General features: G+C 42.4%; 3 protein-coding genes across 3 annotated transcripts in view; 1 reads left to right on the forward strand and 2 right to left on the reverse strand.

The window, feature by feature from the left end:
- fbxo34 (F-box protein 34) overlaps positions 1–5290 on the reverse strand; it is a 29121-nt gene extending 23831 nt beyond the window's left edge. Inside the window, exon 1 of the mRNA XM_086183231.1 lies at positions 5112–5290. The gene's annotated coding sequence lies outside the window, so the exon portion shown is untranslated. The remainder of the gene's footprint in view (positions 1–5111) is intronic.
- Positions 1–18249, forward strand: part of LOC147245897 (uncharacterized) — a 35008-nt gene that overhangs the window by 13949 nt on the left and 2810 nt on the right. Inside the window, exon 3 of the mRNA XM_086183410.1 lies at positions 17745–17761. Coding sequence (XP_086039536.1) covers positions 17745–17761 — 17 coding nt within the window. The remainder of the gene's footprint in view (positions 1–17744; positions 17762–18249) is intronic.
- Positions 7432–13192, reverse strand: lgals3b (lectin, galactoside binding soluble 3b). The gene is made up of 7 exons (XM_086183227.1): positions 13074–13192; positions 11144–11165; positions 9135–9183; positions 8662–8843; positions 8488–8576; positions 8243–8411; positions 7432–8022 (listed from the first exon to the last, which is right to left on the reverse strand). Exons 2-7 carry the CDS (start codon positions 11153–11155, stop codon positions 7864–7866), a joined length of 660 nt encoding a protein of 219 aa, XP_086039353.1. The 5' UTR covers positions 11156–11165; positions 13074–13192; the 3' UTR covers positions 7432–7863.

Below are 18249 nucleotides of genomic sequence, written 5' to 3' on the forward strand. Positions count from 1 at the left end.
ACCCAAATGACTACATGATGGTCTCATGTTTTATTTTACTTTTTTCATAGAGCTACAGAGGTAAACAAACAACCTGTAACCATAGTAACAACAACTGCATTCCATATGCAAACAGTGCTTCAACTGGCCTTGCTATTTGCCTTGATAATACATACTAAAGCTGTCAGACTTGGTTCGTGTGCAGCCAGGAAAATGTTGCCCAAACCAGGTTCAAGTCCACACATCAATTGCTCAAATGTTGTCATGAAACACATTTCCTGTCGAGGAGGGTTAAAAATGTCTACATACCGATATTTTATCGATACACATTTGTAGGAAAGATTATCGATACATAAATCCCAGTATCGATATTTTAAAATGCATTCGATTTTACCCGTTTATTTTTTTGTTTTGTTTGCCCCTTCAGTCTGGCGTGATTTAGTGCTTAGTGCAACGTTACTGCAGTCAGATGATCAGACCTCACCAGATCCAGGCCATGCGCCTCCGATCAGAGAACAGCAAGATGGCGGAAGCGCAACTTTAATATCCGGCAAATTTAAGAGCCGGTGTCTGGCAGCACTTCGGCTTTAAGAAGCAAGAAAACTGCGCCCAACTTGACAAAAATAATGCTGTGCGCAAAATGTGCAAAGTAGAAGTAAAGTACAACGGAAATACTACTAATCTCTGGAGCCATGTGACGAGGCATCACCCAGAGGACACTCAGCAACCAGGAAACTACAAGTCCCTGCAACAACCCTCGCTGGAGACAGCATTTGGGACCAAGTTTCCGTCCACGCCTCCACGTGCAGAGAACATCACTTCAGCTCTGGCAGTTTTGATCTGCAAGGACCTCAGACCATCCTGAGTGGTAGAAAATGTAGGCTTCAGACCCCCGTCCACACTGGAACCACGCTATGTGCTACTGACACGGAAACAACTGCGTCAAGTCACAATCTCAAAGATGTTCAGAGAAGTTAAAAACAACGTCGCAACTGCACTGAAATCAGCAGAGAGAGTTGCCATCGCTGGTGACAGCTGGACAAGCAGAGCTACGATTCCTGCTTGACCATCGCCTCTCTGTCCACTGACAGTCACTGGTCCCTCATGTCCCACGTTGACAAACGCGGGCGATTGAAGCTCGCCACACCGCGAGTCCTCCTGCTGAGCTGCTTACGGTTTGTGGAGGTCTAAGTTGCCCTTTTGTTTTGAATGACGGTCAAATATTTAAATAAAAAGTGCATGATGTTGTATAACTATTGTTTAATGGTCAGTTCTCAATGTAAATATTAATATTTAATGATGCAGCAGGGTAGAGGGTTACTTTTACGATTGAATTTACAGCATCAGTCCTTTGAGAAGCTCTTCCATTACCAAAGCAAAATTGGTATTGTAACTAAAATATTGTATCGTATATTGGATCGAATCGTATCGGAAATTGTATCGACTTGGAACTTAGTGTATCGGAATCGTATCGTATCGGGAGGTCAGTGGTGATACCCAGCCCTTCTCTCGACACGTCAACTCTAATGGGCCACATATATGCAACCTAGTGTGCATCAACCATGTCAAATGTTTTGCACTTGTCACATACAAAGAACAAAAAACAAAAAGGGTCATCACATCCTCATCATTAAAACTCCTGCACACTGACATAGAAACAGAATCATATTTATTTGAAATATAATATATAATTCTTATACTTCATTTTAGGCTGCATCTATGTCCACTCTTCCATTTATGTTGTAATAATTAATTACTGTAAGATTGAATAGTGGTGGTGAACGCACTTACGTAAGAGTGAATGTACTCATGATTTGATTAAATTGACTCAATTCAGCTGATCTGAAACCGAAAACTCAAGTTTCTCATCCCAGGGTAAATAAACTTATAGTTCAGGATCGGACTCTGAGTGGCTTCAACTTTCTTTCAGTGAAAAACTCCTAGCCAATAACTATGTTTTATTTTTCTATAATGCTATTGAAGTAACTATATGTGGGAGAAAAAAACAAAAACAAATTAACACTTGTACAATTCCATGTTTGAAAATCACTTTTTACAAAACTGAACATTTTTTCCTCAGGTTTTTGTCAATATGAACTTGGAATTTTTTTCTGTTATGCTCAGTTTTTTGTAATCATGGCATTAAATGTTATGGGGTTTGAAAGATTACTGAAACTGTTCAAAATGCTGACAGTGGTTGGCATCTTTAGAAGAAAACAAGCTGGTAGGAAAGAGTTAATACTTGTAGTTTAATATAGTGTATTGTATTCTATTGTAGTTTCTGTTATGACATGGTTCTGACACGCTGGCGACACTCCTGCTTTCCTGCTCACACAGGTTTTACTGAATGCTCAGAGAGAACCACATAACGCATCCAAGTTCAGCGATTCAATCTGAAATGAAATTTAAAAAAGGATGGTTCGACTTGTGACACTATTGTTTAGTAGGTGCACATTTTTCAGGCAGCTATGTGTTAACAGCCTGAAAGGTGATAGCTAGCTAATTCATCACAGGTCAAAGGTCAAAGTTTGGCAGCTCATCACCTAAGATCAATAACACCAGACCAAACTTTGCGAGTCCCCAGCAAGAAATAAAAAACACGTGAGGGAGAGTTGGAAGAGAAAATGACCACTTTTCCTGGGATGAGAGGCTGAGATTCGGACCTTCTCTGATTGTTTGGAGCCAACTTTGTTTTGCTCTCTCTAATGGTGATGTCATGGTTCATGACCTCAAACTCTAGATGACATCTTTTAACCTTGCCATCAATGGTCCACTAGGAATGGGCATCAGTAAAGACACATCTGGTACCTACTGGACCATAGAAAAACACAGATTTCAATGCTTCACTTCACACTGTGTTTTATTTTGAAAACTGAACGATTATTCTGTGGCTTCAGTGTGGAGATTTCCTGTCTGGCTCCATCTGCTCTGTGCAGATTGATGCACTGCCCATCAAAAACAGATTCACTGCTTTGCCCAGTGAAGCATTGCACCTGCAAGTGACCCGCTAGGAATCTTAAATATGGAGCACTGCCTGGCCAGCCACCACGAGTCACGCTGAAAACCAGCCAATTCCAGTCCCTGGCCGGACAATCAGTGCACCCCTACCTGCTACTCATTAGTTACTGGGCCTCATCACAACTGCATAATCAGTATCAAGACTCATTTCATCTGAGTATCCAGCTCATCCCTAATTGTATAATTAATTAGCACTTCTCCCGCAGCTTGTAGTTCTGGGCTGTTGGATCAAGAATAGCAGAATCACTGATACTGTGGTGACCCACATTGACAGACTGTGATAGACATTCACCAAAGAGGTACTGTGCCTTTAAGAGCGGATGGTTAGTTTGGTCTCCCCTTCCGGTTCCAGGTTATGTCTTGTGGATGTTTTGCTGCGAGGGACATAGAGTGTGTGTGTATGTACTTCATGGGGGGAGAGACAAGTAAACTCCCTCGACACACCTACGTCTCTTGCCTCGCTGTTTCCTACGCTACAATACTGACATTAGTCATGGATCAGCTGGCTTCATTTATGGATCAGACATCTGAAATCATGGTGGTCATAGTCCAGCTTTCGCTCTACGGCTTGTGCTGGATAATGGGCTGACTGCTACGCACACGAAAGACATCAACCATCTATCCAAACAGTTGAAATTAATTACTTTTTGGCATTTTATTTTGTTCTTTCAATAAGAAGTGCTGTGTGGTTTACTACAGTTTCATGATGTAATCTGAACATAACAGTATCAAAAATAATCATGATAATATAAATAAAGAGCTGTGGTGTTCAATCAGTGTCAGCAGACGACTCAGAAGAGAATCTGGGCTGCTTGAGTGATACGAGCCCTCAGTAAAGTTCCGGGCAGTTCCAGCATGTCCTGCCCCCTCTTCCCCTACTGAGGGCAAAAGATTCCTGATCCCATCCATGAACCTTTTAAATAAAGACTTTAAACGGCGACATCAAGTCAGGCCTGATTGATATTTTCATTTTATTTTAGTGTTAGACCCCACAGAGGTGAAAACTAGACAAAACATTAACCAAATAAAGCTCTATCTAATTTAATTAGTGACGACATTTTAATTGTCAAAATTAATTCTAGTCGGTACCAAAAGACTGTGACAAGCCCCAAATGTGAAATCTTCTTTGGCACTCAGAAACAGTAAATGCCAATGGAGGCAACTGACTGTGTGGTCCTAGGCCACTCTTTTAGAGTAAGAGAAGAAGAACTGACTTCCTGTAGCTACTTCCCTATTAGCCCTAAACGTGTTGTCAGTGCTGATGAATGTGGTATCAGATGGGAGGGGAGACTTGTACACAGGCTGATACTCCTGTCAATCATCCCCTAAAACTGATCGAAGAGTGATCGTTCCACTACAAAATGCTTAATATATGGAACTAAAGAATCATGTCGATTCCTAAAAAAAAAAAATCCTAAAGTCCATCTACCACAAGCTCCAGGGATCCCTGTTCGTGTTTCCCTCCGGACTGATAAATGGAGGTTATATTCTCCCGTCGCCTCGGCCGAGTCGGCGCCCAGCAGCGGGTGGAGAGGGCGCCATTCCAGGCCAGCACTCCAAACAAACTCTGCCTAGACGACCTGGAAGTTCGCTGCAACAGCAAATATTCATGGATTTAACTGCTCTGGTCCATCTCTCACGAGGAAAGCACGAGTTCGACGGGAATGATGCCTCCTTGCAGAGACTCTCGGGAAGATAACAAGCTAACTTGAGTGCTAACTTTCCCGCAGGGACCGTCCAAAAAGCCAACCGAGGAAAGAGAGAATGCTCAACTTCACTACGTCAAAAGTGCCTTTTTTGACTGAGACCCTTGATTGGAGGGGAGGGTTTGCTTTATTTAGATAGTAAATGTTTTCACTCTGCCGTGTAGCGACACTGGATTCTCCCCAAACTTCGTTCAGTAAAAGGAGCAACATCGGTGCATGAGTGTTGCTGGCCTCCGAGGCTAACCCTTTAGCTACAGTGGACTGGAGAGGAAGGCAAACAGAAGGCCAACATTACAACAGCGGTGACTTTTGAACTTAGTAACTGTAACTGCGTAAGGTTTTCTACCGAGGACACATAATTTTAGCATCGGGAGCTAAAAGCCAGAAGAGGCCGACAGCCGAACTCACCTGAAGGAGGAAACCGCTGCTGCCACAAGCTAAACAACAGCGATCCTCCGGGTCCCGGTGGGCTCTCCCGTGCCTGGCTGGTGACACGATCCGTGTTTAACGCGTGAAGTCGCGGAACGTCGGGCGTCGTTGCTCATTGCATCGGCTCCCTGACCCAACTAAATCTGCCGTGAGAAGAGACGTCCATCTGGAGCAGCTGCGTCATGACGTCACAACGTTGGCGTACGAAGTATCGATTTACCGCAAGATGTGACATTTACAGTGGGATAACTCCTCGCAGTCCCTGCGAATTGGTCTCATACGGATCCACTGAGACAAGAACCATACAAATAGCAATGATTCGTAATAATCCCAGTGAGGAGGGTCGGTCGGTGCTCTTGGGCTCCCTGCAGCACAGCGTGAGAGGGTCCTTGGCTGCATTCATCATTAATTACTCAGGTGTCTCTGTTTCATCCACGTACCTGCTGCACGTCTCCCGCCTCCATCACATAATTCCAACAAATACAAAAAATATTTAATGTTTTCTATATTCTTCCAAGATTTTTTTTGAGTTTACTTACCTGAGATCTCATTTGCTAATGGCCTGATTTAAGAGACATTAATTCGTATGAACAATTATGCTTTAAGATACTTATTTAATATTATTTGTAACAATCATCCATCCATCCATCCATACATCCAGGGGTCGAATTATACCCAGAGAGCTCTGGTGGCCGCTGGAAAAATTTGCCCCATAGCTCCCCATTCGGTGTCTAAATTGGGGTCCCTATTTAAAAAACTTGGCACTTCTCCTGAAATTGTCACCATTTGAAGCCAGTTTGAGAGGATGTATCTATTTTATCTACTGTCTACTGCATAGTACTTTGTTTTATTTGTATATCATTCAATGTTATGAGAGTTTAAAATAAAATATATCAATAAAAAAAGAGTTTAAAAATGGGCCCAATTTAAAGAAATAAACCAGCGTACCAGTGGGTGACCTGTACTGTACTGTCACGATGAAACTGTCGCTTTTCTATTCTATCAATCAATCTTTGCCGAAAAGGTTTTAACCTTCATCATTGGTGGCACTGGTAATTAGCCGAGCTGACGTTGTTCAAGTCTGCTCTCGCAGGTCCAGGAGCAGCACTGGTGCCAGCCCACAGCCGGTCGTCAGCTGTCGCCGTGCTGGATGCTGTTCGTTTAATTTTTTTGTGAAGCCAAAATTTTCAAGGCTTGTTGTTGTCCCTTTTGGTCGCGGTCTTTTTTGTGGCATTCCGTCTACTCGCCATCGCTCGCTCATGTGGTCTGACAAGTGTGTCAATAAAGCTTCATTGCATTGAATGGAGCGCTCGCGCTAAACGGAAGTGAATGGGGACGGAAAATATTATGAAGTTAAATGCTGCATTAAAATTTAAAAGAAGTAAAAACACATGAAACAATTTATAGGCAGTAGGAACCAGACTAAAAAAACACAGTCATGCCACAAAAAAATAAATTAAAAAATGGGGAAAAAAGACCCCCCACCTCCCAAAGGGAAAAATGTATTTAAAGTATTATCCTGCTGTAAGATGGACATTCCAGGAACCGAGCAGAATTTGTTTCTGAAAAGACTGAGAATAAAGGAACATGAACCAGTAAGGCGAGTCAGGTTCTGATCACATATAAGTCTTATTTCAAAAAATGTTTCCTGACTGATACTATTATTTTCTGACAAAGTTTAAAATTGCCACAAAAAAAAGAATTAATAAAAAAAATTCTAACATTTTAAAAATGTTATCAAATATTTCAAGGCTGTTTAAGGAGAACAATACGCTGATTTTAAAAGGACATTCTGGGAACAGCTAAAAATGTCCTGCTGAAAAACATCACCAGCATATTGCAGAACACATTCTCTGGCATATTTAGAACCAAACATTTCAAGCTGGGGTTTCTGGAGAAGCAAGGTTCTATTGGTCTGCTGAATAAACGAAGACTAAACTGCTCTGAAGAAAACGTGTTGCTGGATTGCGATATCGTGATGATGTTGTTTCTTTGTCTTTAGCTTTTTCATTTGTGATCTTTTATGTGAAATGGATTTGTTTGAGTGTGAAATATTGGTGTTGCCTTTCTGAACAGGAGGAAAAGCTCTGGTGGAATGTTCTAGATAAATCAAGGATAAACCCTATCATCACTCACCAAAAGATGCTCACTCATCTATTGATATTTCATAGAGGTGATTAGGAAAAGTTAAATATTTTTGATGTTTATGAGTGTAAATGTGTGAAATGGTTCTTATCTGCTGAAAATGTAGAAAAATTCTATTTGAAGAAAATATCAAGAAAAGGTGAAGGCAGATGTTTCTAGGATTAAAGAAAATTCCTTTATTGACACGAGTTACCTGAGAATAAGCACTCAGGACAAACCCAGCACAAGAGGTTCTACTGGAACTAATCAATGTATTGAGGGATTACATCAAGATCTACAGAGAATCTTCTGCAGATGTACTCAAATTCAAATTAGGAGGAAGTAGATCATCCATGATCATTTCCTAATTAAATGATTTGGATTTAAGGGGATCATGTGCAGCTCTACTGAATCCGCAGCAGGATCTAGTTCAGACCAATTGGAAATATTTTTTCTAGATTCAAATACGAAGAATTGGACTCTAAGTGAGGAGGATCCCCTGAGGGTCCACCATTGAAGGGTAGGATTTCTTGGTAGCTCTAATGGATGGATCTCCATGAGATGTCGATCTCCAGTTGATCACTGATGGTGGATCCAGGGGTGGGTGTCAGGGCAGCGTATCAATGTTGATGCTGGACAGGGTGAGGTCATTGTAGATGGCTAGTTTGGTGATAGATCTCAGGTCATGGATCCGGTGCTTGAACTCCAGGAGGTGAGAGTTGTTGACTGCAACCCTGAACTCAGTGCTGGTGCACAAGATCTTGAGCTACAACAGCAAGACCACGAACACATCGTTAAATTGCTCACATCACCGACTTGGCCTCCATTCTCAGGTGCATCCAGGCCACCTGTGTCACCAGTGTCACATTGAACTCTTGTTCTTTCTCTTCCCATTTTATCACATATATTCACTGTAGCATCTTTTTTAACATGAAAATATGAAGCAATGTAAATATAATTCGCACTAGAATATTAAAGTGTCAGACCTCAAAGGGTTGTCCCAGGACAAAGGGGAAGTTCTTGAGGTTTCTCTCCTCAGTCCCCCACTTGTTGCCAATGCGGCTGTTCCTGACAATCACACTCTTGCTGTTCTCATTGAAGCGAGGGTTGAAGTGGAACGCCAAGTCAGAAGATGTTCCAAGATCCACTATGATCCTGAACACAACACAATCAGCTGATGTACAATACACCTTTCATCACCCATCTATCAATCATAAAAGATGATACTAACTTGTCAGCATTGGGCTTGATGGTTCCATTGATGGTGATGATCAGTTTGTCATAAACTCCCCTGGGCAGAGTCTGGTTGTATGGAACCGTCTGTCAAGGAGACAACAGTTATCATATATGTCTGTCTGTCACTGCTTCTGTCTGTCAACGTGTCTGTCCGTCTGGCTGTCCTCACCAGGTTGTACTGGGGCGCAACAGGTTTGGTGGGTCCTGCAGAAGGATTGTAGCCACTCCCAGGCCCATGAGGTTGTGGGGTTGGGAATGAACCACCAGCCCAAGGTCCTCCTCCTCCAGATCCAGACCACATTCCTTCAACCCCAGACTGACCTCCCCAAATGGGGTTGGAAGACGGCTGACCTGATGTGGTTTTCATTTGAAAAAGTCTGGTTTTAGGATCACTCTTACAATGACACTCTTTTGCCCTAAATAGTTCTTTTCAGTGCCCTAAATCATGATTGTTCATAAAAAGATTTGTTGTAAAGATATGCAGATTTAATTTAACCAGCATGAAATTCCACTGATCACTCTGAACAGTGTCCCAAAATCTAATCTGTCCCAAAATTTAGCAGATTGCAGGCTATCATATATATAATCATACTGAAAAAAAGAAGAAGCATGTGATCATGACAATAAGAATGATGAGTATACCTGGCCATTGAGGGGCCTCTGGCTGGTTGGAATCAAGAGCGCCAGACAGCTGCAGAGAGATAAGACAAAGATAAAGGCTGGATCCTTATTATCCTTCCTTGGCTCTGATGGGAAGTTTCATGGTCATGTGAACGTGGACAGAAGTGGCGAGGAGAGAGGAGGCGATGGCAGTGCTGAGAATCTGTCTACGCTTTCACTAACCAAGGTCATGAAGTGACGGCCATGTTGCTGATGTGTCTGCCTCATGAATCTATTATGTTCTGTAGATGAACTACAGAATGACAATCATAGAGTCTTCACCTTGTTTGTCGTGAAAATATAACTTTATTACTGATGTTACATTAAAATAAAAGCTGTCAATCACACACATGAGGGTAGCATCAGGATCATGTGGTTACCATGGTATCAACTTTTCAGAATTTTACAGCAGCAGCATAAAATTCACAGTTGAGCTGGAAGTTGAACATTTAAAGCTAAAATATAGGAGGTGAACATATGATTCAGATACAAATATAAATATCGATAAAATAATATAAAACACATATAAATGTTAATACTAATTAATTTTAGTTTTGGTATATTTCATAAATATTTCTCTTTCTTTTCATTTATATCATCCTTTCTTCTTCCCTCTGTAAATGCTGCTGAAACTGCCTAAATTTCCGCTGTGTGGGAGTAATAAAGTATTCTTATACTTGTTCTTATGTATCACACACCTGCTGCGATCCCCTGCAGTTGAAAGGATATGAGCCTCTCCTCAATGTGCCTTCAACACTTAGAATCAAGGCTCATTGCTGATTGACACCTCGGACGCACCACACCCAGCAGCCGTCCTCCATACAGCCGATTGCTTCGTGGTTGCTACTGATATGATAGTGTCAGGACCAGAGAGGCTCCTAAAGTCCTTCTAAACGTGTCCATGTGAGAAACAGCAGATACTGATGGACACGAGCAGCAGACCTAAAACTGTCACGGTAAACACTCCAGAGGAAACTCTGCCCAACTTGGAGCTGCTGCATTATGGGGATTGTAGGATGCTATCTGTCTCCTATTTGATGGATAAGACAAACTATGCTAAAAGAGTTTTTATAGGAACCACTGAATCTCCTTTCAAATGCGTCTTGAAAAGTCAGACAACACTCATCATGGCAGAAATACTTCTGGGTAATGTTGCTCAGAAGGATCCTTCCTAAGGAAAATGAACTATTTGGACACACCCAAAATGTCTAGGGCTGCATTTTCACTAGCATCCACCAGATGCTGCTGTTGTCAAACTGACCCTTCACTTAGCTGCAAGCAGAGCAGGACCTGGTGGCTGTTAAAAGAGCTGCAGCTGAACACACTTCAGTTTGTCTTACATGAACTCGTCAGAGGCACAATTAGACAACAAACATTGTGTTTCTGTGACGTAAATGCAGTCACATTACAACAAATGTTTTGTCAAAAGATACAAAAGTGCAATGGTAGAAGAGGGCAACATGAATCAAAAGTTGAAAGCCACCGCTTTATTATTTAATTTAGCTGCGTTATGGCAGGAAGCGTGAGAAGACTTAGGGTGTTTTCAAGGTTGATGAGGATTCATCTGGAATGTTCTGTATGAAGGCATTGGTTTCACAGACCAATGCCACACTCACACATCCACTTAGAGCTGACATGACTTCCACATGAGGAATCTTTCAAGACTGAAACAACTTTGAAATTCTCTGATCTCATGGACTCACAACAAGATGCAGTCCTTCAGTTTGTCATGTTAGACGTGCTTCTCTCATCATAAGAGAAGTGCATATTGTTGGAGAGGGTTAGGGTTGTATGATCCCTTTGATTTTGATTTCAGAGTTTTTGTCTGACTTTGATCTCAGATTGCTTAGATTGCCACAACCAAACCTACAGATGATAAACAGAATGTGTGTTTTCCAAACCTGATAATTCTTTCAACCCCTGGGAAATAACATATCATATTCAAAGTTGAAACACATTTTCTGAGCAGGTGAAGAAGAAAATAGACTCACGTCGAAGTTCATCCTCTGTAACCTGAAACAGACAAAAAGAAAAGAGAAGGCTTGAAGTTGTAGAAGATGAAAAGAACAGGTAATGGGCAAGTCCCAGCACGAAGAAGAAAAACCAGCTGGATGTCTTTCCTGGTCGGTTCCTTTGTCTTTGTTTTTTTATGAAATTGCATAAAAGATTTTTCATTCAGTAGCTGTAATGTAAATGTTTTTTTCTAGTTTCAGCCTGCTTCTTGTGTTTCAAGTCCAAGCTCATCTATTATTACATGCGCTTGTCAAAAGTAACCATTGACAGGCACATGTATTTTTGGGTTTCCTTCGCATGAACCTTTTGTCACAGACTTCGCAGAGACACAAATTGATCATGTTTGGATTTCGCTGCTGGAATATAATATATATAAAATATAATTCCTGAGCTAATCTCTGCCCCACACTCTGCATTTTTTCCCTCTTTATTGTTAGCAAACAAGTGTAACAGCAATTGGATGAAGGCAAGTTCACATTTTTTGCTTCCCATCTGCATGAATTGAGCGAGGTTGATAATAAAGTTAACGACAATGTCAGCAAGTCTCTCTGTTGGCTGGACTGTATCAAAACAACTCTCCTAATTCAAAAGAGCTCCCATGCAGAGCAGTTATACAATCAACAGTAACATGTAACTGAACATCTCACTCCCCTGAAGCAGAAAAAAAAGTTGATTTTTGCACATCAAATCCAATCACAATCATCATGTATGCAGTAATACATAGTAGCGTTTGGGGTACAACTACATTATTTGGGGGAAAATTCATGCATTCATACTCAGTGTAAACTATTCAGATGCCTTATTTCAAGTCCAATCCTTTTTTCAGTAGATTGCTACCTCATAAGTTGTTGTTGTTCACTTGTGACCCACAGCAATGGGGACTTTGAAATGTGGTTTTTGTTGTTTGTTTGTTTTTTTTGTTCCAATAAACCAGACTCCACAATCAACTAACAATGGGCCTCTTTCACGGTAGGATCTAGCACACCCATTTCTTTCTCACAAACCTTGAGATTTTTCTAATCTTCAGTATTCTTCAAGTAAATAATGTTCAACATTTTAATTAATTACTTTTGATGGGTGATAAAACATGACCAAAAATGTAACAATGACTAAAAACTACTGTAGAATGCTATAATAAATACAGACTATCAGTGCTATTGCCTGTGCAGTTGATCAGTTATTTCAAATAAAGAGGATGATTCCAGAGAGATCGCCCTCTGTTAGGGGAACAGTGGCTCGTTTCTCATCCTGTGGTTTAGTGTTGTGGTGGGTGGAGACGACTGTCTGCACAAACAAACCTTGATCAGGAAGTAAAGCACATTACATGTCCTGTGATCAGCCATCTGGTAAGGTCTTGTTATTAAGTAATTGCAGATTCACAAGATGACTTTCATCACGAGGTTTGTTTTTTCTGCAGCTTCAATAAAGTTTGAAAATAGAAGTTTCAATAAAGTATGAAAGTTTGAACAGTATTCTTTTCAAGACAGTTTCTACTCGAACTTAACTATTAGGACCCAAGTGAAATGGTGCAAGGCTCAATTGTAAGTGATTACATTTAATAAATTCCATTTCTAGTGAAGAGGAAGAGGAACACATGTTTTGCTCAAATGGTGTTGCATAAAACCCTGCATATTACACAAAAACACTTGAGCCTCCTGGAATCTACTTGGCGAACCTCTGCCGAGTGTAAAAAACATACAGCAAATAAACATTAATCTTTAGTCCTGAATATTTCACTGATGAAATCTTGTTCTTCTCAAAGTTCATCTGGACTGAAAATAAAGTTGAGAGAATGAAATTTATGTACAAATCAGCATGAGACAAAAACTGCTTCCTATGTACTTGACAGCCAGAAAAACAAAAGCTAAACTAGAGAAAATAAAACTAGAGAAGGTAAATTGGACATACCTGCGTTCACCAAGGCGAGCAACTGGAACACAATGCTCTGTGTGTGTGTGTGTGTGTGTGTGTTTGTTACACGAGTATGGTTGTTGAAATATGAGTGTGATTTAAGTCCCGGCCTCACCCTTTTTCCACTTACAGGCCACACCCTCCACATCTATGTGTGTGTGAGTAAGAGAGAGAGAGAGAGAGAGAGAGAGAGAGAGAGAGAGAGAAAACCTGTTTTTTCTCAAACAGTTTTGGTCAGGGCAGATTCAGGAGCATGACTGTTACTTAGTAAAAATACAAACAGACTTGTGTATTAACAACCCCATAATCTCAAGTTTGGAGTGGGTGGACTCCCTTGACCCCTAACTCTAACCCTACAAATAATAAATAAGTAAATCAAAAATCCTGTACCATATATATATATATAGAATACCAAACTCATGAACAAGAGAACTTTATTATAGTATTGCTCTAAAAATAACATATCGTCTTTGTCATCCTCTGCTTTATCTGGGTCCAGGTCACGGGGGCAGCAGCCTCAGCAAGGAAACCCAAACCGCCTTCTCCCCAGCCACCTCCACCAGCTCTTCTGGGGGAATCCCGAGGCGTTACCAGGTCAGCTGAGAGGTATAATCCCTCCAGTGTGTCCTGGGTCAGCCCCAAGGGCTCCTCCCATTTGGGCATGCCCGGGAAACGTCCCAAGGGAGGCGTCCAGGAGGCGTCCTCACCAGATGCACAAACCACCTCCACTGACTACTCTCACATGGAGGAGCAGGGGCTCTACTCAGAGTCCCTCCCAAATGGCTGAGGTTCTCACTCTGTCTCTAAGGATGTGTTTCCAGCGGCTCTCTTCGGCTTTTGGTCGGGCAGGGTTGGCTCGGTTTGGCCCCGTGTCCACTGGCCCCAATATGGTACTAACCATTACCATTTTGATCCCTGCGCCGCTGGGATTCCAAGCAAGCCGAGCAGGGGCTAAAATGTGGCGTAAATACATAGTGGGGTGCCGATTGGGTAACTTACCTGCTTACGTCATCTTTTCGTATCATCTTGGCCTCGGCAGAATCCTGGTCACAGCTTGGTAAAGTCTCATTCTTTTCTTGGGTGCTCTGTTTTGCTGCTTGGGGTCTTGCCTGTCCGTCTTCCCCCACTTTTAGTTTAAGCAAAAACCACTGACCGAGTAACAGGCATAACACTGCCTATATGTCCTCCATTGTTGTTGTGTCGCACACAAATTATGCCAGGGAACTCTCGGTCAGTGAGTCCACCCACGCTGACATGGTACCCAGTGCTAGCAGAAGTACACCTGTACTGAGCCGTAGTGGCTCAACTCCACCCGACCAGAGCCAAGACGAGCCTGTGGAAACACGCCCTCAGGGAGAGCCCAGCCACCCTGTGGAGTAAACTCATTTCAGCTACTTGTATTCATGATCATGTTCTTTCAGTCATTACCCAGATCTCATGACCATAGGTGACGGTTGGAACTTAGATTGACCGGTAAATCGAGAGTTCGTCCTTTGGCTTCGCTCCCTCTTTACCACAATGAACCAATTTATTGCCCACATCACTGCAGACACCGCCCCAATCTGCCTGTCAATCTCCTGCTCCATCCTGCCCTCACTTGTGAACAAGGTCCTGAGATACTTAAACTCCTCCACCTGAGGCAGGACCTCCACTCTGTAAGCGTGACACCAGTAAGCCATTCTTCACACTTTTATCCCTTCGGCTTTCTGTTTTAATTGTTTCCTTTTCCCTTTCTCCTACTTACCCATTTCCTTACCTCTCCCTTGATTTAACTTTAACTATACTTTGCTTTAATGTATCTTCCTGATTTCCTTTGTTGAATTCCCTTCATATCCTTTTACTATATTTTGTTTTATATGTTTGCCGTATGAATTTAGCTTAATTTCGTCTTAATTTAAACTCGCATTGCTCCCTACCATATGTTTTCCTTCTTCCTTGTTCCCTTGTGTTTCTTATTCCAATGTGTTCCCCTACTGATTCTGTTTGTTCTTGGCTTTCCAATTGTGTGGCTTTCTTCTGATTGAGTTTTATTGTTTGTTTTTTCTTCTCCTCTATTCCTTTCCTTTCCCCCTCTAGTTCCTCACTCTGTTTTTCCTCTTTACTATTTTTTTCCTTAAACTCCCTAAACTTTCTCCCTTCCGTCTCTTTTGCCTCCTCATACTTTCCCCTTTTCCTTAGCCTCATTAGGCCATGTGGCACTGAATTTGTTGTTAGTTTGTTTTACCCTCCTCATTTTGGCTTCGGGCACCTTTTATTAATTTCTTATTTTTATTTCTTGGGCTTATTTCATGTGGCTTAATTTGATTTGGGCTCAATGAACAGGTTAAAGAGAACAGGCACAAGATTGGTTGGGGATATGGGGCATGGGACAGGTTTAGAATAATCAGGCTAGGTATGGTGTAGTATTGGGGATAATTTGGAATGTAGACATAGAAGGGTATAGGGCCAAATAATTTAGAATTGGGAGTGACTTCAGGATTAAATTATCAATTAGAATTAAATTTGGTTAGGGTTAAAACTTGGTTAGGGTTCGGGCTAGAATTTAGGGTCAGGTAATTAGAATTAGATTTGGTTAGGATTAGGGCTATTAGAAGCAATGTGGTTAGGGTTAGGGGTTAGGGTTAGTGAATGAGCTTATGATCAGGTTACATTTAGGTAAAGGCCACAAATTAGTCATTCAAGAACCAACAACAACAATCTATCTAATATTTAAACCAAAAGGCTCTCTAGTCCCCAACCAAAAAATCCACCATCTTTCTTTTTTCTTCCTCCCCTTATCTGTCACAAATACAAGCGGCTGAAATGAGTTTCCTTCGCAGGGAGGCTGGGCTCTCCCTGAGGGATAGGGTGAGAAGCTTGGTCGTTCAGGAGGGATTCAGAGTAGGGCCACTGCTCCTCCAAGTTGAGAGGAGTCAGTTGAGATGGTTCAGGCAACTAGTGAGGATGCCTCCTGGACACCTCCCTCAGGAGGTCTTCCAGGCATGTCCAACTGGGAGGTGGCCTTGGAGCCGACCCAGGAGATGCTGGAGGGATCATATCTCTCAGCTGGCCTGGGAACACCTCAGGATTCCCCCGAAGAGCTGGTGGAAGTGGCTGGGGAGAGAGCGGTTTGGGTTTCCTTGATGAGGCTGCTGCCTCTGCAACCTGGACCCAGATAAGCGGAGGACGACGGAGTCAAAGATGAAGAATAACAATGGACAGATCCTTGTGGTACTCTCATACATTTTGCATGCATGTGGGACTTATCCCCATCAACCATAACACATTACTGTCTCCCTCCCAGGTATGATTTTAGCCACTTCAGAGCTTCAGGTGACATTTTGAATTGATTTAATTTATTGAGTAAAACACTGTGGTTAATATTATCAAAGGCCTTTTTTTTTAAATCCATGAAGCTGGTTCATGCAGTTGGTTAGAACCTAAGTGTTACATTCATTGCTCAGCTACAATCTTCTCCAGAAATTTTGAAATGACTGGGAGGATGGCAATAGGCCTGTAGTGACTCGCTAACTCCTTGTTCCCTGATTTTCAACTGGGGTAATAAGTGCAATAACTAATTGACTCCAACGGACAACTCAGATGTTCCTTGATAGATGCAGTATGTAAGTTATGAATATCCTTAAAAATGGAGTTACTGTTGTTTGCAATCATTTTGTTAAAGGTGCCATAGAGAGGTTGAACGGGGTATTAATTCTTGTTCTGTGGTGTGATATGTAACCCCACAAAAAATGGTTGGGTCTGTCATGGCTCAGAAGCTTCCTAAAGGCACTCTGAAACCGCTATGTTACCATGTTGGGTTTAGAATGCGTCGTTTGTCCCTATTGAGGTCGTTTCTGACCTCATCTGGCAACCTCATTATTTATGCAAGTGCATGAGTTGATGGCGATCGGTTGCCGTTGTTTATCTGGTAACCTCATTTAACTACTACTCAGTGATTGGCTGCCCTCACTGTCACTGAAAAGAAAGTACTCCCACTTTCTCGGCTAAGTGTCGCTGGTGCTAAGTGTGATTGCTACTGTCAATTGACAACATTCCATAACATACAACAACATTGGTAAGATAAGATACCAAGTAGCCATGGCCCATTCGCAGATCCAGCCGTATATGCAGTGGTGGGGTGGCCGTCGGGACACGGGAGTTTTCCCGGTGGCCTGGCCCCTTGCCTAGCCTGCCTGGCTGGCGAGATTCCTTCCCCCTCAAGCCAGGCCAGGCCAGACGCGAGAGAGCTGAACTCACTTGGCTTGCTCACATAATCGCCCCCTCCCGAAATATGTCGAAGGGGCGTGTGTGAAAGGGGTGGGTTCAGTGTGTGAGTAGCCTCCCTGGTAAGGTCTACGCCAGGGTACTGGAGAGGAGGGCCAGGGCGATAGTTGAACCTTGTATTGAAGAAGAGCAGTGTGGTTTTCTTCCCAGTCGTGGAACCGTGGATGAGCTCTTCACCCTCACTAGGGTGCTGGAGGGGGCATGGGAGTCCACATGTGTTTTATGAATCTGGAGAAGGCTTATGACCGTGTTCCCAGGGGCACCATATAGAGGGTACTCAGGGAGTATAGGGAAGATGGCCCTGACAAACGGCCGTTCGGTCTTTCTGCCGGAGGAGTGAGAGTCTGGTCCGTGTTGCCAGCAGAAAGTCAGACTTGTTCCCGGTTAGAGTTGGACTCGGCCAAGGCTACCCTTTGTTCCCGGTTCTGTTCATAACCTTTATGGACAGAATTTCTAGGCGCAGCTGGGTGGTGGAGGGGGTCGAGTTTGGGGGCGGGAAGATGTCATTTCTGCTTTTTGCAGATGATGTGGTCCTCTTAGCTCCATCAGGCCACAACCTACAGCTCTTGCTGGGACAGTTTGCAGCCAAATGTGAAGCGGCTGGGATGAGAATCAGCACCTCCAAGTCTGAGGCCATTGTCCTTATAGCGAACCCCAGCCAGTCAATGGCAAAGCGTACTGATGTTTCTCAGAAGCCTTTATTCATGTTCAGCCATTGTCCTTATTGTTTGACCACAAATTAATTTCTCCTTCCATGAAACACCATAAGAGCTAGATAAGACAGATAAATAAAATACAATTAAATCTTACAAACATAACCTTTATGCCATAACTATACAAAAGTGTATCAATGAAAAATTAACTGACATTAACAATAGTACATGAAGAAACTAGAAAGCTCTTGTAACTC

The sequence above is a fragment of the Aulostomus chinensis genome, chromosome 17 (genome assembly GCF_037954235.1).
Source record: "Aulostomus chinensis isolate RoL2024-O1b breed Wild chromosome 17, RoL_Achi_v1.0, whole genome shotgun sequence".
NCBI lineage: Eukaryota > Metazoa > Chordata > Actinopteri > Syngnathiformes > Aulostomidae > Aulostomus > Aulostomus chinensis.